Source organism: Alosa pseudoharengus, unplaced genomic scaffold (genome assembly GCF_046254945.1).
Source record: "Alosa pseudoharengus isolate Yale_2024_CS ecotype anadromous, Long Island Sound unplaced genomic scaffold, YU_APseudo_1.1 YU_APseudo_1.1_scf_18, whole genome shotgun sequence".
Taxonomy (NCBI): Eukaryota; Metazoa; Chordata; class Actinopteri; order Clupeiformes; family Clupeidae; genus Alosa; species Alosa pseudoharengus.
In genome coordinates this window covers 23,433,539-23,457,849 of record NW_027468650.1, presented here as the reverse complement: position 1 = coordinate 23,457,849, position 24,311 = coordinate 23,433,539, and the positions used below count along the sequence as shown (strand labels likewise).

The 24,311-nt window shown below is 44.1% G+C and overlaps 2 protein-coding genes across 3 annotated transcripts; one reads left to right on the top strand and one right to left on the bottom strand.

Moving 5' to 3' along the window:
• The first annotated feature begins 262 nt into the window (after positions 1 to 262).
• On the top strand, positions 263 to 8,374 carry zdhhc23b (zDHHC palmitoyltransferase 23b). The gene is made up of 5 exons (XM_076290636.1): positions 263 to 531; positions 2,172 to 2,369; positions 3,239 to 3,952; positions 4,739 to 4,906; positions 6,830 to 8,374. Exons 2-5 carry the CDS (start codon positions 2,233 to 2,235, stop codon positions 7,110 to 7,112), a joined length of 1,302 nt encoding a protein of 433 aa, XP_076146751.1. The 5' UTR covers positions 263 to 531; positions 2,172 to 2,232; the 3' UTR covers positions 7,113 to 8,374.
• On the bottom strand, positions 8,191 to 23,894 carry ccdc191 (coiled-coil domain containing 191). 2 transcript variants are annotated; one of them, XM_076290634.1, is made up of 16 exons: positions 23,664 to 23,894; positions 22,896 to 22,934; positions 22,114 to 22,249; positions 21,701 to 21,859; positions 21,179 to 21,584; positions 20,795 to 20,945; positions 19,922 to 20,112; positions 18,340 to 18,589; positions 16,896 to 17,440; positions 16,617 to 16,708; positions 13,577 to 13,659; positions 12,982 to 13,083; positions 10,767 to 10,910; positions 9,574 to 9,726; positions 9,220 to 9,374; positions 8,191 to 8,892 (listed from the first exon to the last, which is right to left on the bottom strand). In XM_076290634.1, exons 1-16 carry the CDS (start codon positions 23,736 to 23,738, stop codon positions 8,718 to 8,720), a joined length of 2,856 nt encoding a protein of 951 aa, XP_076146749.1. In that variant the 5' UTR covers positions 23,739 to 23,894; the 3' UTR covers positions 8,191 to 8,717. The 2 variants fall into 2 exon arrangements, with proteins under 2 accessions (XP_076146749.1, XP_076146750.1); XM_076290635.1 differs by having other exon boundaries at positions 16,896 to 17,437.
• Positions 23,895 to 24,311: the final 417 nt, after the last annotated feature.

The window sequence follows — 24,311 nt, the reverse complement described above, 5'->3', positions numbered from 1 at the left end:
TACAAAGTTGATACAAAGGTCTGTCACAACATTAGATGATAATATATTAGGCTACTATGGATTTATAACAAGTTAAATGCAGTGGTCATTTTTGACCGGGAACTCAAAACACACTTCAGGTAACAATCAAAGTGTTAGAAGACCCCTATAAAACATGTTTGTAGGCTATTATATGAACGTATAGTTTTATCAAGTTCATGAGAGGAAAGTAAAGGGTTAGTCTCTATTGACGTCAGGATATAGCCTAGGGAAGAGCCTCACTTCGTAAACAGAACAGGCAGGCGTGTCAGAAATAGCCTATTTGACGACCGCCGCTCTCGCACTTTTAAACTTTCAACTTGGCCATCAACATCATCGAGGGCTATCTTCGTAGTGGCGTCATGTGGATATGACCACTGCGTTTGCATTAGCCGGACGAAAAGCTGAAATGGACAGAAATGAAACTAGATGAGTGACAACCGTCAGGCGGAACCACAGTTAAACTAATGTGTCCAGTTTGAATGGAAAATCCACACAGTTACTGATGTGCAGGTAGGCTGTGTCATATGATTTCATTAATAGCACTGTATCATAATATGTTTTAAATGCGAATAACATCTCAGATTCATTAGCCTTCCTTTTGATAGCCTACGAGTTGACTTATCTGTAAGCAACGAGGAAGTGTCTGACGTAAACATAAAATGGTAAATCTTAGAAATTAGACTAAATATTGTTCACGCCGAGTTTAGGACAGTGTTCAACTCCATGTGAAATGATAGCCTACGGTTTCAAGCTATCGAATACTTAGTATCAACTTTCACCGCTGTTCTAAACATGGTTGATTTACTGCCAGTGCTTCGTCTCCACAGAAACATCCGGAATGAGTGCGACTTTGATACAAGGGAATGTAGGTTATTCCTTCTGGTGGACATGTTTGCCTCAACTGGCCCCCATTTCATAATTCATATGGTTTATACGAAACTTCAGTCATAATTAACCATAATTAACCTGTTGTTTCAACTGGCAACTCAAACAGCATGTTTCGCTGAATAGGATTTTAGGATCGGCATGTCGCCACCGTTTCCGAGCGCATTTTAATTTCCCGATGCCATGTCAAACCACGATTTTGTTTTGTAACCTTTGTAATCTTTAAATAATTACATTAGGCTACGAGATAGACGACGTGTAGGCTATGCTCTGGTGGTAGGGGAGGTGATTACCGCGGTTGGCTAGACCGTTGCAGACTTACACATTCTGTCAAGGTCTTGGCGATGCTGTGTAGGCTACGACTGAGTGACGTGGAAGTCACAACCTTCTTGAATAGCCTACCCAACGTTTTCATCTTCTGCTTGATTTTGTGCTGTGCCACATTTCAAATCCTCACATTCTGCATATAAAGCGATACTGAGCTGAGCTGGCACACCAGCTCAAATGACCAAGTGACAGCCGTCTCGCTTTCTCCATGCGTCTTGCACAGCAACTAGTCTACACCTTGTAGCCTGAAATAAATGGTCACATAATGGCCTATAACGAATTGGAAGTAGACCATTGACCTTGCTCTCCCAGAGGACAAGAAGCTAGAGCAGCTCTGCTGTCTGACACGACATGATAAGTACCACTCGGTTGAGTGTTGCGTTAAAGAAAGATTTATGTGTGTGTTGAAATTGTTATTATTGGGCAAACAGAATATTCAGTGTCGCAGTGAAGATGTAAGGAGAAGCAGAATATAACAGAAGATGTCGTTACAACACAGTTAACGCTCCATCAGAAATACATGAGTGTACAGGAAAAGCCTTCCGTGCACGTATTGACCAGCTGTGGGCTTTTAACTCCCCTCACGTCTTTAAACTCTCCCTGCTCATAGGTCCACTTAGCCTTATTGATCACTGTCCGTGCGCTCTCTACACCTAATGGGGAAAGTTGCAGAAGTTGCAATCAGTAAACCACTGTGTAGGCCTACCTAAATGGATAATAACGTGGCATAATATGAAATGTTAGTTTGACATACACGCATAGCATACCCTGGCTAAAAATGGATTGTGTAAATGCAACTGATGATGTGATCAGTGAGGCAAGTGATAATGCATCCATGACATTTAGGATGGCATGAATGGCATCCAGCTCACCACATGGCTTAGCAGGTCTCTACCCAGAGCCGATGCCAACTCTCACCAGCCTCTGCCCACCCACAGGTGTGTTATGTGACCTCTCTTTGAGCCAAGATACCAATTATTGGCCAACACAGTGGGCATCATGAAGAGGGGGGTCCATAAGCCGCCGGAGCCTGATGACCCCTTGTGCTGCTGTGAGTATGTGGACAGAAAGGGAGGCCGGAACCATGTAGCGGCGTGTTGCTGCGACTGCGAGGACCTGGACGACGCGTGTGATAGGTAAGGAGAGGGGACACGGTACGAGGGCCTAGCACAGCAGCATCTGGCCAATCAGGGGTGCATTTCCTGAAAGTGTTGCTGTGCAACGACCATTGTTAAATTACTGGTAGCCAATCAAGTTGAGCACTCTCCGTCTCTAGTTAGGGATGGGTGTGGGTCATCTGTGAAGGCTGCCATGTCTGCTATAAAAAGGGAAAGGTCATCGATATGAGGGAGGGTGCCAGACGGAAGCAGCATACATCATGTGCTCAAAGTGACACTGACTATCCACTTTCATTTGGATGCAGGAACTGGGCAAACTAACGCACTGTGCTGTTGGTCTGGTAGCCCATATGCCGCCAACAATTTCATAGGCAGTGATTCTAGGCGGCACATGTACTAGTGTCCACATTTGCAGTACTCAAAGGCACTTGTCAACTGACCGTTTAGTGCTGTACAATGTTAAAGTCATGATGTTCAATGTTCATCCTGAAACAAGTGACATTTTTGACATTCAAGAGATCAACATGGCATGAAGTACTTCATGGAATCCATACAAATACACATCCAACAGCATGTGGCATACGTGTAGAAATTACAATATGGCAGTTTTGCTGACATACATGATTTCCTTTTGAATGTAAAAATATGGCTGATAGCAACCCTCGATCAAGTGTTCTTGTTCTTTTGAGGGCTGCTCTTGTCTTCGTATGAAGACACATTTTTTACTCTTGGAACATGAAAGTGTACAACTAAAATCAGTTTGTTCATTGCATGATTGACGTTTTTTGTTAATGTTGAATTTAACTTGTTTGGGGGTTTGTATAGTCAACATGGGGGCATATATGTTGGTCTGTCTGTCAGGCCCTCACTGTATCTCTGTTTCTCAGGTGGCTGAAACGGGAGGCTCAAAAGCCAGACTCTTTGTCTCGAGTGGTAGACTCTGTGTCCGACCGACTACGGGTGCCGTGGATTCAGGGGGCGAAGCGCGTCGACTTGTCCCTGCTCCCGCCCCTTGTGTTGCTTCCTGTCCTGCTGCGCATTGCAGCTTTGCACATCCTTCTGGGAGTTGTAGTCCTGACAGCACTTCCTGGGCTGGTACTGTGGTACTACTACTTCACCCACCGCAAGAAGGGCCGCACTCTGTTCTTCCTGAGTCTGGCGCTCTTCTCTCTGGGCTACATGTACTACCTCTTCATCACAGAGATAGTCCCCAGCGGCGAAGTCACGTCCACTCAGCTGGCCACAGTGACGATGGGTGTGATTCTGACTCTCGTCTCCCTCGTCCACACCAAGAGGGGGCCGGGCTACGTCAAGCCCCGCCTGTCTGACACCCACAGCACCGTCACCTATCACAGTCCACTTCCTGATAAGGACTCCTCCCACCTGAACGGAACCAGGCACCAGGTGGTCATAGCCAATCGGGGGACGGCGGTGCTGGAGCACAAAACCAGTGACGGGGCAGTGGAGGAGGTCCCATCGGGGCAAATGGGCAGTAAGAAGAAGAGCTGGTGCCCCTGGTGCAGGACAGTGCGCCCCCCGCGGGCTGGACACTGTCGCATCTGCAGTGCCTGCATCCAGCGCTTGGATCACCATTGTGTCTGGTGGGTTTCTGCCATTAAAACGCTCCTCTGTCTGTCCAGCAGGGTCTCTGTCTTTTCTTCTCACTTCATCTGCCACACTGCCACAACCTCATGGCAACATCTTTGGCTTAAAAAACCCTGCTCACCCTTTCTACTTCGGTGGTTGACCATATGTTTTTGTTCATAATATAGCACACCTCTCTAACATAACCTAACATAACATGACATGACATTTTCCTCAGCTGTTAACATCTCTGTAGTTAAACGTGGCGAACATTTCAGCTCTTCAGACGCATGCATGACTGTGAATGGAGAGTGTTACATAATGGTGCATTTAATGTATGCCCCAGGGATATACAGTTTCAGGCTTTTTTTAAGTCTCTGTCCCATTTTCCATGGATGTATGGTGTAAGTGACCTAGGGGGTGGAGCGGGTGAACAAGTGCATACGAGATTTGTGCGAAGAGTGTGTGAAAAAGAAAGTGTTTGTGTGTGTGTGTGTGTGTGTGTGTGTGTGTGTGTGGGGGGGGGGGGGGGGGTCAGAGATTAAGAGGATATGTGGGGATAAGTGACTGAAAGAACAGAGAGAGGTACAGATGGCATGCTCAAGAGAGAGAATTTGAGCCCATGGCTAAGTGGGAGATAAAGATTGAATGTGTGAGTGAAAGGAAGTTCGAGTGTGTAAGAGTTACTGATGGCGTGCGTTTCAGTGTGTGTGTGTGATGGAGAGAGATGATCTAGGGCTCAAGGCCAGTCTCTTGTCTGTGTGTCGTGTCCTGTCGTGTCATGTGGGTCAATGCCATGGCAGGATTAACAGCTGCGTGGGGCGGGCCAATCACCGCAGCTTCCTGATGACGCTCCTCCTGTTCCTGTTAACCTCCCTGTACGGGATCAGCCTGGTGCTGCGCACCGTGTGCCCTCGCCAGAATGTGCTAATCGCCCTGCTCTACTGCCCTGGAGTCTACAGCCAGTACAGGTGTGTAGCCACAACTGACATGCGCACACACACACTCTCAACTCACATACAGACACACTCACTCACACACACATACAGTACCTACATACACTGTACAGGTTTGTAGCCACAACTGACATGCGCACACACACATTCTCAACTCACATACAGACACACACACTCACACATACATACAGTACATTCACACACACACACACTCCACTCACTCATGGACACACTCTTGCACACACTCAAACATGATCTTAGATACACACTTACTTACATTTCCTGGATGGTTTGACCATGCGTTAAACCAACAAACATGGACACTGTGTGGGTAAGTGTTCATACCACTGCACACTCTTCCTTGTGCTACAAGAGCTGTGTCTGTGTGATCTCATCCCTCTCAGAAATAACATTATTCAATTATTCAGCACAGATGACCCTATTATTTATTAATTATTCAGATCTCAAATCTCTAACAGCCATTTAATGGTGCTTTATTACTCATTCATTTATCTGGGGCACATTAAGCACAATTTATACAGGTGGGCATTAAATGTCTAAAATTGGAGCTTGGGCTAGCCCCCCCCACCACCCACCATAATCACTCTCATAGGAGCTAGGAATACACACTCAGCGACATAATTGGCCCAGATTTAGCTAATGAGTTTTTGCAGTGTAGTATGTTTAAGTTTGTAAATTAATGTCATCAGTGTGTGTGTGTGTGTGTGTGTGTGTGAGAGAGAGAGAGAGAGAAGGAATGTGAGAAACAGAGATGACGTAGGAGGATATTACATTTCAGGTGTGAATGTGTTTGTCTACAGCATGCCCCGGGAGGTGAGATGGTAGTGTTAAGTCTCATGTCATCACAGGTGTAACTACTCTAGTGTATGAATCAGTGTTTGTGCTTGCCCATGTCTGTGCAGTATGACTATGAATGTTCATGTAACTGTGTCATTCATCTAGAACCTCTTTCTCCTGCCATGTTTGTTTGTGACTGTATGATATTTGAATAGCAGGCTACCGTATATTTGCTTTCTACTCATATGTGGGTCTGTGTGTTTATGAGGGACTGGTCAATATTTCTACACGTATGAAGGTCTATACATTTCTATGGGCCAGTATTCCTGCTTCTTACTTGTATGAAGGTCTGTATGTTTGTGAGGTACTGTTTGTGCGTTCTGCTTGAATCAAGGTCTATATGTTTATATGGGCTAGTATTTGTGCAATTTACTTATAAGGTATAATATGTTTGTAGGGGACTGTTTGTGTTTTGCACTTGAATGAAGGTCTGTATGTTTGTGAGGGACTGTTTGTGTTTTGTACTCGAATGAAGGTCTATACAGTATGTTTGTGAGGGACTGTTGATGCTTTCTGCCTGTACGTTTGTAAGAGACTGTATTTGTGTTTTATAGTCATATGATGGTCTATGTGTTTGTGAGGGACTGTAGGGGGCTGAACATGGATTAGACTTTTGCACACCTCAGTGCTTTCTCACCTGTGTCTGGTAAAGCTGCTTTGGTATTAGTCGTGTGTGTGGTTTAGTGCTGTCCCACCCGTGGTTTTTGAGCTAGCATCTGTGTCTGAATATTAAAGTGGTGTTTTGTGTGGTTCAGCACTTTCATTTGTTGTTTTGATGGCTGCTTGTGGCGTTGGAGTGCACCTAGCCCAGCTCAGCAATTCTCTCACCTGTGCATGGTAAAGCAGATTTTGCATGTGTGTATGTGTGTGAGTGAGTGTGAGAGACGGAGCGAGAGAGAATAGTGTGTGAGGTGTGAGAGCGCATAGTGTCAATTCAGGTTGTGAGATTTGTTTGATTTCCCCTTCAGTTACACACATTTCATTTCAGATGGGTGCTCCTCAACCACTGTCACTCCATAGTCCATATGTTGCCTGTGTGTGTGTAGACATAGCATAATCGCAGGTGTGTGTTTTGTACAGCTCGGCCCTCTGTTTCACCTGTGCCTGGTATAGCAGCATCGTGACGGGCGGCATGCTCCACCTCCTGGTCCTCCAGCTCATCAACGTCAGCTACAACGTGACGGAGCGCGAGGCGCGGCTCGCCCTGCGGGACAAGACCGGCCGCACTCTCCTCTGGGGCCTCATCATCGACACCGGCGTCTATTCGCAGGGTTTCCGCCACAACTGGGCAGAATTCCTGACTATGGCCGACAACAACGACCCCTCCGAACGATCGCCACCCGCCTTCACAGAATTGGTGTAGGACTATGTAGCCTTCACCCTCAGTGTTGAACAACTGGCAGGCAGCCTACCAAACTCTGGTTTCTGACTCTTCTCCGTTTTTGATATTCTGAGCACTGACATACCTGCGTCAAACAGTTGTGATTTGCTGTGTTCGTTTCCCTTGGAAGCCTGAACGTGGTGGAACTGCATTGGAGGAAGCAGCCACTCCAGCTCTTTGGCTCAGTTCCCTAAACCTCCAGTTGGGGGCACTGTTGTGCCATGTCTTCTCCTCAGTGCAGGTACAGGTCCACACACAGTCCTTGTGTGTGTGAGGAAAAGGTTTATGGGGTGGGTATTGGGGATATGTGGTAAAACACGGCTAACAGTGACATCAGCACCACACCTTCAGAAGCATTTCAGTGTGTCTTGCCTTTTCCATTTATTTATTTCTCTGCAGATTTTTTTCATTTGGTAGGGTATATAGTGATCTTCTACTCCTGTACTTTGTCCAAAGCCTCATTTCTTTCTTTGACTGTTCATCCATTGACCTTCTGAGCCCTCCAGAGAGTGATGTAATTATGGCCTTCTCAAACTCAACCAGACAGTTCACTAGTTCATCAATATAAATCTTTGATTCAGAGTTCTGGCAATAAGCAATCTTCTAGAAAGCGAAAGTGAGTTCAATCACCCCTATTGGCTCCTCCCTGACTTTGTGTAAAAAACATCATTAGTTAACACCCCCTGTGATTCCTTCCCAGATGTTGCATGGATCCAGGTCCAACATCATCCGTCCAGATCTGTTCTAAAGGCAGCTGCTTCACAAGCCAACACTTTTTTTTTTTTTTGGTGAAGATTTGTCACTAGAAATGACTTTTTAGACTCATGAATATTTACAGGTGATGAAGCAGATGTGGTTTTGAACGCTTCCACCAGCCTGCCTGTCTCACATTCCCCTTTGAAGACGCAAAGTGTAAGGCACCTCTTTAAATGGATGAAACACTTTCAGGGGGCGTCATTAGGATCATTTGTACCATCTGTGTTTGAGAAGGTGTGTAGAAGACTTCATCACAGAAGCATACATGAAAGCACAGACCAATCAAACTCACTTCAGACACAACTTGGCTTCCTGATTGAGTTGTAATTACAATCCTGCATAATTGCAGTGTCTGAAACAGCTTTGTTCTAATAAGAATAACATAATGTATGTCCCTAAGATAACACATGGAAGAAAATAAACAATTAGTAAACTTGAGGAAAGAAATGAAATAAAATATATGTTCAGAGACAAATAGTGGACCACTATGTGATTGTGTGATGTTTTCTTTTAACTTCCACCTTGGTCCAATTTTGAGACTAGAAGTTTGCATTTTGTACATGAATGTGTCTGTGGTGTGTAGAGAGAGTGAGTGAGTGAGTGATTGTGTGAATGTCCAGGTCCAAGAATCTGCATCTTCTTGCATACAGCCATATGTATTTTCTCACAGGCATGCATGTATGTAAGTGTGTTGATGTGCGTGGCACAAGTAAGAATCTATACACGACCTGCTTCAGGCTGGGAGCTTGGAATGGTGGGTCTGTGCAAGTGTGTTTGTGAGGGTTTGTCTGTTCACGTCAATGTGTGTGCCCCTGAAAGTGTGTCAGTGACTCAGAGGGGAGGTAGGACTGAGCTCCTGATAGAATCCCTGGAGGACGCTCGGAAGTCAGGCAGGATTTCAGCTACCTTGCGTCGGAGCTGCTCCCTACGGACCTCCCTCTCCTTCTCCTCTCTCTGGAGCTCTGGCAGACGCCGCCAGTTGAGGAAACAACTACGCACCACCCGCCTGAGAGAGAGAGAGAGAGGGGGAAAAGTGGGATAGAAAGAGAGGAGAGGAGAGAGAATGGAGGGATACAGGAGAGGAAAAGAATAGAAGGGAGAAAGGAAAACAAAGAAAGAGAAGCAGCAGATGGGAGAAAGACACACATGGACAAGGAGGAGAAATGAAAATTGTAAGTTTAAAAAGTTTTAAAGTTTTTAAAAAAGTTTGAAGTGCTTGAAGATGTGAACATAGCACACAAAAGCGAGACAGAGTAGGACACCATGCCATGATCTGTCACCACAGCCCACCTTCACCACTGCTCCGCATCACCTGCACTCAGGTGAGCCTTACCTGGTGTGGTGCTCTTGTGCCAGCTGCTCGCGGTCCCACGCCGCTAGTCGTTCATCCGTCACGTAATCCAGGAGCACCATGAAGACTCGACGCAGGACCCGTTCACGGCAGAACCTCTGAGCCCGCGCTTCCAGGAAGGAGCGGTAGTCCTTCAGCTGAGCGCGTACACACACACACACACACACGGGGTACAAATCAGACTCCTCATTGCAACTCCACAGCCTTCCTCTCCAAAATGAGATTATGGTGTGATTGCTGCTACAAGTGTTTGTGTGTTCGAGTGTGTGAATGAGTGTGTCCATGTGTTTGAACATTTAGGAGCGTGTGTGTGTGTGTTTGTGTGCATGTGCATACCCGCTTCCAGCTTGCGAGGCTCCTCCGCAGGAGTATATTTCGGTGAAGGTGGGCGGCACAGGCCTCTCGGTTGGCCTGGCGCTGTTGGCTGGCACTGTGCCAAAGCAGGAAGCAGCGTCTTAGGGCCCAGTGGCCATGATGGGCGGTAGCCAGCTGGGGGGGGATACAGAGCAGGTGTAAGACATTCTCATATCACACACACTCTCCATCGAGAACACACTCTCTTCAATTCACATACAACCCCCACCTTCTCACACACACAAACAAACAAACACACACATACATACACACACATACATACCACACTCACACACTCTCCCTCTATTTTATCACTTGCTGTGTCATTACCCTTTCACTTATTCTCTCTCTGTCACTCTCTCTTTCTCTCCTCTGTTCCTCATTACCCTTTCTCTCACTTTCCTCCTTCTCTGACCTCTCACTCTCATCTCTTTGTTCTCCCTCGCGCTCTTACTGGCCTTCATTCTACCCCACTCTAACTTCCTTGTCATCCTCTCTTTCTTGCTCTCCCTAACCTCCTTGCCACTTGAGCTCTCTCGCGCTCTCTCGCTCTCTCTCTCTCTCTCCCCCTCCCTCCCTCCCTCATTGTGATTATCAGATGTCAGTTCGGCGCAAGCCTTCTAAATAACAGGTGGTCAAGCAGGTGCTAAAGCTACAGTACACCGTACACATAATCTGAGCACAGGAAATGAGAATATCTTCGTGTGACAAGGAACAGCTGGCCTTCCGGTGTCACTTACTAATGTGTGTGTGTGTGTGTGTGGGTGTGTGTGGGTTTACTTTACAAATAAGATCTTCATATGTTCAGTTGCTTGCATAATATTTCCGTGAACTTTCTAGACCAGGTGCATGTACATAGATATGGGTCACACTTGGGGTCAAATAGCCTTTATAAGGACTTAGATATTAAACATGTTACTGTAACATATCAATAAGAGGATTTAAGTCTGTTTAATACTGTGTTAAAGACAGAGAGAGAGAGCAAGATCTGTATCAATGAAAAATGGAGGTATACATCTGTAACCCAGCATGGGTGTGTCTGTGTCTATATCGTATGCAGATGGGATCGTTCACTTGTGAGTTGTTTTGGTTCTGACTGTAGGCTGGTGATCAGGTGGCGCCGGTGTTGGGTGTCGTGACTGTGGGGCGGCCGTCTGGCTTGTCTGACTGCTCACCTGCGTGTTGGCATGGCACTGCTCCATGAGGCGTTTCCATGGCGCTAGGCCTTGCCGGAGCAGCAGGCTCCTTTGATAGTGCTCCTTGGCCTGGTGCAGCAGCTTCTGTTCCCTTTCCTGTTTCCTCTGTTTTTCCAGTTCCCTCTGAACACACACATACACACACACACATAACACATATTGGGTACTTACAGATAAATAAGGAAACAAATAACAACAGCAATGCAATTCATGTCAAGACATTTTCCCATGCACTACAGCAGTGTTCACCAAACTTTCATGGCACACTATTTCCTGAGAGAAAATCTCATGGCACACCACCATGATATTAAACATACAAAAGTGACAAAATAACATGTTAATTGTCGTTTATTACCCACACGTCATCGAAAAATCGAGTCTATTAAAGTATTTAAAACTATTTTTTTTTCTATTTTGACACATGCCATTAATGTTGGCAGGCTATACGTGAACCCATGACTTTAGCTCAAGTATTGATTGTATTTTACTGTCTGTCTGTTGCTCACTGCTGTAATATATTGTTTCTATTCAGCATGGGTAAAGTTCATGGTCAAGCATCTTTAAAAGTGTTTTTTTTTTCTATGCCTTTTGGGTATACAGCATGGCAGTTGTTAGCAGACAAAAGTTTGCTCCTGCCTATAAGGTGTCCCAATATACGGAATGAATTAACTTGGGAGAGAATTCCACTCTGGGAGGTCTTTGTCTCCGTCTCCTCCATTATTTCTGCATATCAGGACACCTCAGCGGATGTTACTCCTTACATAAATCCTCATGTCAAATCCAAGTTTTAATACTGTCCTACAGTAAGAATGAACATCAGCTATTAGGTACTCAACGTTATGGGGTCAAATTTACTTTTCTTTTCATTTTTTTCAACTTTACACATGTTCAGAGGGGATCGCAATAGAAGAAAGTTGGATCTAACACTTTTAAGTTGGTCACAATGTGGCATACCACAGCAAGAAAAATGGAAAATGGGTAAACATTTCATGCTTTTCTTCCAAAAAGGTAATAAAATGTTTAGGTCAACTTTACAGTTGAATATAGGGAATTGCCCAAAGGATATCTCCAGGCACCCAGCCTATTCTTAAAACCAGATTCACAGAGATTCTGGCCTTCGGCTTTATGATAAGCATTGCCTATTGTCATGGTTATAGCGGTTAGTATATTTAATTGAGTGATGACATTTTGGCTTATTTAAGTATTTAAGTAGTTGAAATACTCAAATACAATCCCTCAAAGTATTTTGTTACAAACTACATTTGAGTTTTTCCAATCCTGCAAAATACAAATTACAAAATACGCTAAAGTAATTAAATACGTATTTTACATACATATAATTGAAATACTGCCCATGTCTGAATGCAGCTATGTTGTTCTACAGTGTTTGACTGTCAGTTGCATGCAGGTGCAACTTTCCTTGACCAATAAAACGGTACCTAGATGGAAAGTGAAAATAAGGATGATGATGATGATGATGATGTATAGAACTAATGGCATGAAATATTTTAATAGCCACAGTCTGTTTGTCTGATTGTTAACTATTATCAATGATAATAAAAGCTCAATATGGACTTTTCCTGCGGCACACCTGCGCAGCCTTCACAACACACCAGTGTGCTGCGGCCCACAGTGTGGAGACCAGAACCACTGCACAACAGTATATTGCCATTCCGACCACACACCCACACAAACACCCACACATTCCGACCACACACCCACACAAACACCCACACATTCCGACCACACACCCACACAAACACCCACACATTCCGACCACACACCCACACACCCACACATTCCGACCACACACCCACACAAACACCCACACATTCCGACCACACACCCACACAAACACCCACACATTCACCCTACAGTGCCACTTACCATACAAGCACTTTTTATTCCATACCTGGGTCTCAACTCAGATTTTCTTCTCCTTGGGAAGAATATACACCTGACATTTTCGAAATGTATTAGTGCATGTTTCAATAACAATCTATGTTACAAACACAAATATAATGTAGCCTATATAATGCAGCCTATACCTACGTTGAGAAAAAGAATGACATCAACCTCAACTGTTCCCAGGATGTCATCCTAAACAGAAGTCAACATGAACAGACAATGTCCAAATCCTAACATCTCACTGTGTAGGCTGAAATTACACACGCGTGCACACACACACACACACCTCCCGCTCCTTCCTCCGCTCCTCTCTTTTCTTCTCTGTGGCGATGCGCTTCTCCTCCTCCTCCACCCTCTGTCTCTCCTCCTCTGCTGCTTTCAGCTGGGCCTGAGGAAACACACACACACACACACACACACACACACACACACACACACACACACACACACACACACACACAGTGTCGACAGCCCAGAGGACTAAATTCACCAAGTTAGATAAATGTGAACCTTTGAACCTTTTCATCTTAAATGCATTTTTTATTCAAGTAAGGTAAGGCTATGTTTTAATTAAAATCCTCACAGAACTGTATAAGACTGCATCAACAGCCTATAAATGTGAACATTTGAACATACCTTGAGATGAATAGTAAATGATTAATGTTCATTAAAGGATTAACTGCATTTGTTTTATTTAAGTAAGGTAAGGGTATGTTTAAATTACGTCCTTGCAGGGTTTCATCACAAAAAATGCGCACACACACACCACATTTAGGTTCAAACCCCATTAGGCCTCTCTTACCCACAGACATCAATTGAAGTTAGAATATGACACACACACACACACACACACACACACACACACAGACTACAGTACTCACAAGTCTCTCCTCCTCTATCTGTCTCTTCCTCTCCTCCACCTCTTTCCTGCGTTCAGCGCGCTGTCGAGCTCTCTCCTCCATCGCTGTAGGATTATTAAAAGAGGGAGAGAGAGGAATACACGAGAGAGAGAGAGAGAGAGAGAGAATGAGAGCAATTACCATCTGAACACTTTCTACCTCTGTTCTCAAATTCACGCAGGATCAAAATATGTAGATATAAGTATTTTGCTGTTCACATATGCCTGTTTTTTTTCTGCTCTTTTGTCTCCACACATATTGTCTATTAATCCAGCTAGCTGTTTTTTAATTCAACACATCATGCTGTTAAAGCAACACAACTGTTGTGCTACAATTAATTTGTGTTTGAGAGCAAGAGGGAGCATGGTCAGGAGGGTTCAGAGAGCAGCATTAGATATCGATGTGAATCTCACATGTTCCCAGGAATACAGATTTAATTACCAGCCTTTACCCTTTAAGGTAAGTACTTTCATTAGATCAATGGTAGGCCTACTGGTCAAATGTTCCATAGACTTCACCCTCGAAAACAACCTTAACAAATAAAAAAATCGAACTGTCACAAACAAATGGATAACAAGTGTTTTTGTTTGATTCCTCCAAGATGAGGTGCAGCCCTGTGTAGCTGACACGCATAGTTGACCCATTTTTTTTTATCAATTTTATGAAACTCTACCTTTGGTTCAATAACAGACACATATTTGGCCAATATCGTGGTTTAAACAAATCACAGATAGTGAAGGGCGGGACCTCCCCTCTGATTGGCCGTGGCCCAGTGCCTGTGTGTAAATTTGAAAATGCGTGTGCTGCAGAGAGAGAGAGAGAGAGAGATAGAGAGGTCAGAGACCCGTCAGATAAACAGAGTGGATGTAGTTGCATTACAGTGTGGTCACATAGGCCGAGATAAATGTACCCTCTCCCCACTGCATTTCGGCGGCTGGCAGCAGCAAACCGATCAGACGAGCCCGAGATGATGATCAAGTTTCGATCAAGATCGTTGCCTACGATAGGCCTAGTGAAACTTCCCTTCACCAAGTTCAGTCCGAAATAATTATTCACCAAAATAGTTTGAACGTAAACCCGACGTACAGGAATGCCACTTGCGCCAAATTTATAGGAGTCATTGCAGATGAAAAGACGTCTTAAAATTGCGAACAATGCATACAAGGCCTTCGCGAACGACAGAGATACAGATATCGCGAAAAGGAATGCGTCATTGACCGCAGTTACATGCAGGGAGTAACCCGGTTTTCAACAGCAATATTCGTTTTGTGCGCGAGTTGTGTAAACTCATTCTGATGGCATCAATCAATTTAATCCGGTATTTGACGCAAACCGAATATCGCTGCTACATTTAAAGCCCGAATATTCCCTGCATGTATAACTGTGGTCATTGTTTACGGTGAATTGAATGGACACATTTAGATCGAGCATGGCAAGTCATTGCAATAGCCTATAATAATAGGCCTACCATTTCGTCACTGCATTAACCATAGTGATGTTCTTATTGAAATTTTAAAAATACTAAAATTAAAAAGTAAATTGCATTGTGCGACTGTCAAATGATTATTGCAATCATCATTGCAAAATCACATAAAAATCCCCCAGGCTACTTGGAACATCTCTTTAAATTGTGCTCAAATACATTTCTATGGAAGATGCATGGCGACCTGGTTTAGCCAAGGCCTAAAGATCATGAAGGATAGTATGTAAGACATTGAGCCATGAGATGTGCAGTTTGAAGCCCTTAAAAGACGTGCACTGTTAATTTACTCACTGTTATTTTTATTTAATTCATCTTGAGATGTTTTAAGTTTAAATTTCAGCTCAGTGAAGCACTTAAAGCACCAACACTTCATTAAGTTACTTTTCTTGTAGAATTGTAAATCATAAGTCATAGGACAACCTATATAGGACAGAAATTAAGGAAAAAAAGTGAACCTGCTGCGGTGTTAAATGCGATGTGGTTGAAAATTTGGGTGCACCTAACTTTTGTGCTGGTGCACCTAAGAAAAAAAGTTAGGTGCACCAGTGCAACCAGGGCAAAAAGTTAGTCTGGAGACCTGTTCACCATCACTTAAAAAGATTATTCATTTCGTGCTGGTTGTTGCTTCTTCCCTCTAGAACAAGGACCAACCGAAATTGGACTATGAGTCAATTCATTTAGCACTTCATAAATGTGGAAGTTCTGTCTTAAAACTTCAGAACTTTTTTCCCCTTAATTTCATTCTCTTATTTCTTTGTTTAGTGCCTCCGGAAAGGCCTTAGATAATGACTGTCCATGTAAAGCACATACTGATAGCACAATGCATAACATCGTCCTCACCGGCTCAGTAGGTACATATGCTGATTATGATTCCTGGCCATACATGCTATAGAGGAGCAATTTCCATCTCTCGTTTGCTTCATGCACCTTTGTTAGATTCTTAAGGAGCTCTCTTTAAAATCATACACACAGTCTACTGTGTGTGTCAAGTTTATAAGTCTGTGGACCTCAGAGAGAAAGAAAGAAAGAAAGAAAGAGCGAGAGAGAGGGAGAGTGAGAAGACTGAGTGAGACTGAGATAAAGAGATGCGTAAGTAATTTAAAGTTACTGCAACAATAGTCTTCTGCAACAATACCCTTCTCTCCAGATGTGATGCTTGGCTCCAAAGAGACATGATGCAGGTTGCAGTAGAGCTGAGAGCGAATAAAAAAAGAATGGGAAAGCGCGTGTGCGCATTTTATGTGCTCACATGATGACGATACTTTGCGCTTCTTCTTGCATTCCTCCCATGTAGCACTTCAGCAAAATGTACGAAGAGTGGTAAAGGGGGAAAAAACCTTTCCTATGGTTCCTGTCAAAGCGTTTCAAAGCTGTTGGAGCCTTGAAATTAATTTTTCTTTCTCTTGCATCATCGCTGACATATCAGGCCAAAGCCCTGGGATCACTATAGCGGATGTGTTTGTACAGTATGTGTGTGTGTGTGTGTGTGTGTGTGTGTGTGTGTGTGTGTGTGTGTGTGTGTGTGTGTGTGTGTCTGACCTTGCACAGTAGGGTGCAGGGCTGTGGATTTCCTCTGTGGGTTTCTCAGGGCCACGTTGCTCATATTGGTTTTCCCTGAGATGCCTTGGGGCCTGGAAGTAAAACCAATGAATATTAGAGCAACCGTCTGTCACACAGTCACTGCACACACACAGCTAAAAGAATACTAAATTGTTGTCACACAGCTTCCCATTAAAACATAAACAAAACATAAAACATAACACTTCCAGTTTCAAGCAAAGGTCCATTAGTAAAGGTCAACACTCAACAGGTGCTCACCTAGCATCATCTGTCTCTCTCTTCTCTGTGATTGGCTCACTGGAGCCCTTGAGGTTTTTGGGTGGCTGCTGGAAGCCATTGAGCTGTGTGATTGGCAGCCTGGGCCCCGCTGGGGTCTGTGCAGTGGCCCGAGTCTGCGCGTCGGTGGCGCGCTGCTGCAGCTCGGCCATGCTCCGCGTCTCCTGCAGCCGAGCGATCACTTCCTGCTGCTCCCTCAGGAGCCTCCGCTGCTCGGTGATCACCTGCTGCTGCGTGGCGTGCCGGTGCTCGAACCTCCCGCCGCGCACCTCCACTCCGGGGCGTCGGGGGGCATCGGCGAGCTGTCCTTCCTGGAGGCCCTTCCTCCTCCTGGCCAGCTGCTGCAGCTCGGCCACACTCAGGGCACCGTGCCCGCGGGTGACCTGCCAAGCCTGCTTCGGAAGGGAGCCACCACCACCGCCACAGGCATCTCCGCGGGCATCGCCCCGGGCAAATTCCGTGGCAATTAGAGGGGAGGCGGAGGCGGGCGTGGTGCCAGGGCATTGCGATGCAGGGATGGCAGCCTGCTGGGAGATAAGAAGGGCATCAAATCGGTGATGGCCGTGCATGACTGCGCGTCAGCCCCCCTTAGTGCCTGGGTGGGCTGGTGTGATGACACTTCACAGATCATTTCTGGCATAGCACACAAATGTACCTCAGGCGAAGATGCTTTCTCCTGGCATTTCCCCCCCACCACCCTCACCAACTCTACTTGGCCCTCTGCCTCTATTTTTTTTTTTTTACATTTACATACATACAATCTCACTCAGAATGCTACTCTGAAAATCCTCTCCTGCCTCCCTTGCTTGTTCCATTTCAGTGCCAGCCTGCCCAGGAAATAAACTGAAACTTTTATCTCATTTAATTATTTACCAGAGGAACAAAGTTTCCACACTTCTGTTGATAAACTTCCTTGACAGAAACATGACTGATTATCCAAGGTGGCCAGTGCTGGCTCTCGCTGGCGTATTGTGTGCACAGTGCGAGGCGCTCGAAGATTAATATGGGAGACCTAAATGCTTTCAATTGTGTGCTTTATTGGCTGGCTTGGGCTGGGTGGCTTCGCTGAGCACCTCACCTCATGTTTCATTCATAAACCATCACTGTTGTTAAAACTGCCCCCACCCCCCTTTAAAGACTCTCACACACACACACACACACACACACACACACACACACACACACACACACTCATGACTCAGTATTCAGGGAGGACAGTACATTACTAATGTTGCTGTAAAATGATACTCTGTTTCTGTCCCTGGGAATGAGAGAAAGACAGAGACAAAGAGATGAGGAGGAGGAGGGAGAAAAGAGGGAGACAGCAACAGGCAGAGATGAGGAGGAGAAGGAAGACAGCGAGAAAGAAAGACAGTGGATACTTGAGAAGGAAATGAAGACAGCCTGTTTGTTAGGTAAGGCTTACCTTTGTATCTATGGGTTCTGATTGGCTAGATTTCTCAGGTAGGTCTGTGACTGGCTGAACAGAGGCGTGCTCAGACCCTAACTTCCCTGAGACGGCAGCAGAAATCAGGGCAGCCATTTTTCGTTTGGTTTCCTCCTGTTGCTGAAGAAGCTCCCGTCGCTCTCTCTCCATTCGACACCAAAGCTGCCAATCATTCAGACACCGTCTCAGCAGCCTCTTACGGTCACTCTCTGCGGCCACTTGACAACGCCTAAAGGGATATCAACCTGTCAATCAAACACTCTTTACCTCTGTGTTACAACCATTATTATCTCCCATAATTCAAGTGCTTGTTCTGGCATCATGTCCAAGGCTAATTTCAAGCTAGGCTCAACAAACCTTGAACAGTTGTTCAATATTGTTTTGGGAGCACAAAACGTAAGCTGGCGTGCCAACTCATTATTTTTTTCACTTCAAACAGACCCAAAGGACGGGTACTTCTGATAGGGAAGAGTAGGCCTATACATTTTGTATTCCATAAAAATGCTAATCCCATGGTCAAACTAAATTGCAGAGATGATTAAAAGTGCCCTTGTTTAATGTTTAGGCAGTAGGATGGTAATCATTTGCATGAAGAGCTTGCAGTTCCAAACACTCCTTCAACAGCCTACGCTACTCTCTGATGGGACTACATGTCTCTCCCTTTCTCATTCTGTTAATACTGTGATTCAAGGACTTTATTCAGGACCAAATGGGTAAGTGTAGGATTCACACCCAATCCTTGTCAGTCTGTATAGCCTCACTACATATGCATGTGTGTAAGGAAACGTAAGAATTTATCCAAACACGGACTCCCAACAGTGGGTTCAGGAATCGACTGATTGTCAGGCGCCAATGCTACAGCTGTTCCACCACACCCACAAACACCACTGGGAACCCAGCACGTCTTGTTTACTAGAAAGATCTTAACGAACTCTGCATCTACGTGTCAAAGTCAAAGTCAAAGTTATTTGTATAGCACATTATCATACATAATCATCATTCAATGTGCTTCACACAGACAGAACAAACCAATAAAATGGAAATACCTCAAGACAGACAGAACAAACCAATAAAATGGAAATATGCCAAGACACAGACAGAAAAACAAATAAAATGGAAATACCCCAAGACACAGACAGAACAAACAAATAAAATAAAAATTGGTTTTGGTTAAAAGTGTGTATGAATTATGTGTATCTATGTGTGTATATCAGTTTATGGGAACAAGGTGACACCAGTATGTGTGTTTCGAGAAAGTACCCTGATCTACCTTCCTGAGTATATAAAACAACAACTTAAACCTAAAACGTAATACAGTAATTTCCTGTGTATAAGCTGCATTGTGTATAAACCGCAGGACTGGGTTTTATGCAAATAAAACAAAACAAAACCATATAAATACCATATTAACTGCCCCCGTGTATTAACCTCATAGCTGAAGAAATTTTGTAAAATCAATGTATAAACCGTGGCTAATAGTTCGGAAATTACGGTATAGGCCTACTTAATACTCTTGATCAAGATGATAGAGCCCTGGATACTGTGTGTCATGTGGTCTCACCTGTGCTCCAATCGCAGCTCCTCCTCTGTTCTCTCCGCCTCTCTCTCTTCCTTATTGGCCCACACCAGGGCTCGCCATGCCCGCCAAACCCGCAGTTTTCTCCTCCAATCACAGAGCGCTGCCGCCTTGCCCTGACGCAGACGACGTGCCAGCACCAAGGTGAACCAGGCTGAGAAGTGCTTCTGCAGGCACTACCCACACACACACACACACACACACACACACACACACACACACACACACACACACACACAGTTAACTAAACCTTCAACTATAAAATCATCAATGACTCTCACTTAAACAACCTTACTAACACAAACCAATTACTTTTTCATGCACCTCAGCACTCTTCATTAGTGACTGCAATCTTAGAAATCTAACTTTCTTTGTTTTTTCTTAATTGGCGAGTCCAATGGACAAACCCACTGTACACAACTTGAATCCACCAAATGTTGAGGGTTGATCATCAAGTCCATAACTCAATCCTATGAGAGGATCTGTGGACCTCCAGGAGTGCAGAGAAACTCTGGTGTGTGTTGTCCTGTATTGTTATAATCCCCCCCCCCCCCCCCCCCACACACACACTCTCTCTTGGCCCTTCGCCAAGAGGTATGGCGATTTTTATCATTTATCATTTCATTTTTTGTCTTCAAATTTTGATGTTTTTTTGGAAGTTGGTGAAAAAGGTAATATTTTTCGCAGTGAAGAAGAAAGTGCTCCCCTGTCTCAACCTTCTCTGACTGACAGTGAATACATATTCTTTGTTCTCTTGGCAGCCTCTCTCTCTCACACACACACATAAATGCAAAAACACACACACACACACACACACACACACACACACATAGACTGACAATAAATCCAAATCCTCACTTGTAGATTCAGCATGTGGACTCTAGCCTCCACCTGCTCTTGCACAAGTTGTTCCTCATCTTGCTGCTTCTGGGAGTTTAATGCGAGCACTGCAGGTTTAATGGACCGAGTTTCTCTCTGCTTGGCTTCTTTGTATTCCCTCTCTTTTTCCCTGCAATAAAGAACAAGTGCCTTTTAGACATATAATGCCTCTGAACACAAAACGCGATCCAAGTGTGAAACCCACACACACTTTATTTGCTCTCCTAAAGACCTATGATTATTTTGCATTATGGAACTTGGAACTGTTTTCACTTTTTGCTCGCACATGAACTGAAAACAGTGTTGAGAAAAAAACGCTGTCAGGCTCAAAATGTGGGCCAGCCGTAGCCATGGCAACCTTACATCCTCCGAGCAAGCTGCTCCACTGCTCTCCTCTCCTCCATCTCTCGGCGTAGTCGCACCACCTCCTGCTGCAGAAGTTCATCTTTCCTCCGCACCTCCTGCTGACGTCTCATCTCCTCCTCCCTCACCCTCCTCTGGGCCTCCTCGCGCACCTCCCTCTGCGCCTCCCGCTCCCGTCGCTCCCTTTCCCGCTCCACGTCTCTCCTCAGTCGGTTCTCCTTCACCTGTCTGTGCCGCACCTCCATGGTCAGGCCCGGATTCCGTGTTCTCCTCTTGGCCCTGTCAGCAGAGTCCAGACTCAGGTCCTCCACTATCCCGGGATCCAACACGTCATGCACCATGAGCTCCTGCAGGATGTTATTTACCACAAAGCTTTCCTCTTCCTGCTCCAGGTTGGCATACATGTCTGAGGGACCAGGAGAATGCCACAGTGTGAACATCAAAGGATGTGCGAAGGTGAGAAATAACAATTGTAACATCACAGCAGTTGTTCAAAAATGGAACCAAACAAACAAATAATACCATTAAAACTGTTGTACTGTGGTACAGTTGGATGATTCTGTGACCTCAACACAGGGGCCCCTATTTTGTTGATTGTAATCTCCTCCTCCTCCTCTTCATCATCCATCTCAAGTTCAAGGCGCAACTTTTGGTTCATCCATTCGCTCAGAATTGCCTGCGCTACAGAGTAAAGAGCAATAGGAACAATGAGTACCAAAGTGCCATTGACCAAAAACAGCTTCAGAAATCCCTGTGTGCTTACTGCTAAGTGAAAATTGCTTTTAACACAAGCATGTGCTTGACATTACATTCACTGCATGTGGATACACACAATATTTCATGTTTTATTACATTGAATGACATATCTGAGTATGAGTATGGCATGTCTTTTGTTACATAATCAGAACTTGGTGGTCATTTTTGTTACAATTTACCTTCACCGTATGCCTCATCATGGTCTTGCAATTGATCTGTGCTCTGCAATGAAATTGCCTGATGGTGAATGCCAGTCTTGGATTTCTTAAGGGAGAAAACCTCAGAGACTGCAAACTCTGAAGCTTTCTCCACTCTCTAAGGGAAAAAAAGACATTGGTACAGGGGCAAGGGAAATGTGTGTGTGTGTATGTGTGTGTGTGTGTGTGTTTTGAAGTTTTACATAAAAAGGCACATCATATGCAAAGATCACATACAGCCTACTCATTATTTATTCTGAGACAGAGAAGACAGTTGCACTGAAAAAAATAAATCGCTGGATTTACTTGATTTTATTGTGTACATTGGTTGCACATGAATGAAATGTCTAGAATTATTCCAGCATTTCTCTTTCGGTTTACAAAATTGATTCATGCTGTGATAACCCAATTTGATCAAGTAATTCCAATGTAATTGATTGGGCTTAGGCCTACATGAAATATTCATATCATTTCACCGTGATTGTGTTACACGGGTGGCATGTACTGAGAGTAAGCATTCATATATACTTAGTAAAGGAAGATAACTTTGATATTTTAGACTTTAAGACATAACATAAACTACAGCTCAAAATTCCACTGGCCTCTAAGCATAATCCTCTGTAAGGAAACCCCCCTCCCCAGTGTATGCTTACCTTACATGATTCAATTAGAAATTGTAACATAATATGGTTTGATAAATTGGACAGCCCTGACTTTTCCTTTTTTACAGTGTGGCTGAGAGGGTTGTGAATTAAACTACCTACCTTTATCCAATGGTCTATATCATGGCTATCACGTTGCACCTACAGTAAATAAACAGGAGGGAAATCAATGCAAACTTGTTATCTTTATTGCACCATTTAAAGGTAATTTGGCAAAAAGTTTGGCAAACCACAGGCTGCAACATACAGATCTAGCCAGATAAAGCTGCTGGAAAAGCTGTGAGCTCTTTAATACAAGTGGCTACTTACACATCATTTCATATCCCTACTTTTCTTGTCTCGCCCAGGATACATGCAAAATAGCCTATATCTTACAAGGACATCTTAGAAAGGCTATGAGGGGGCTAACAAGTCAATGATATACTCAGTAATGTAGAGAGGCCAGAATGGAGTGATGTCTCCCCCCTACATTTTCACAGCAATAGCCTGTCCCTGACTGATGTCTGATCAGTTTGCTGCTGGGCATAAGATAGGTGATTTCGGTGAAGGAATTTGCAATAGCCTAATGAAGACAAGGCATGGACAATTCTTTCTCCCTTAAAATGAGAAATGATAAAATTTAGGAAATGTATGGACGAGCTTTTTAACAACCTATTAAAAAGTCTAAACCCCTCAATAAGGGCCCTAGGTCATGGGCTAACCTTATAGCTAATCTACAACTAGAAATACTGAGAAAGTTTGAATTGCTCCCATGCCCATAGGCTACTTAAAGTGGACGTCATCCAGGCAAATTCTAGTCAAACAAATCTTCGTTAAGTTGTCAAACATTCACATTTTGAACATCGGATATGACAATAAGCTTTAGGCTACCTTCGTGGTTGATGGCTTTTTGCTTTGAGTTATTTTTTTCCAGCGGAAAAGGTCGGCTCTGTGTCCGTCTTTCATAATGGAGGATCGTAGAACATATAATTATAATTATACTAAAATTGTTTTAAGTAAACCCACTTCTTAGGCCTAATATTTTTTTAAATTCAACTGTAGCCTAATCTAAAGGTGTTGTCAAAGATCCTTGATTACTAGCTTTAACCCTCTCTGGTGTTGTTGTGGTCTCCCTTGTTTGAGATGTAAACTTCTGGGAATGACATTGGACAGAAATGCAGTCTGGGTATTGTAGTTAATAAGTACTCTTTAGTTGCTTCGGTCGTAATTATCTTCACCCGAACCAAACCACAACTCCCAGAATATAGTACCATTTAAAGCGTCTTTTCTGTTACTATAGCAACTGCCTCTTGCCACAAACATAAACTAGATAACTTATTTGGTCATTTTGCGGCTAGTTGCCATCATTGAAAATAGGAAAATAACATCCATGCACATAAGCATTGCTCTACTGGTGTCTACTGGTTTAAATACTTGTCTGTGTTTAAACCATGGTGTCCGATGATGAATTGGTTGCTGCTTGAAATTATTATGATTACCTATTTGATGACTAGCGAGTAGTTTTATAATAATGATCCT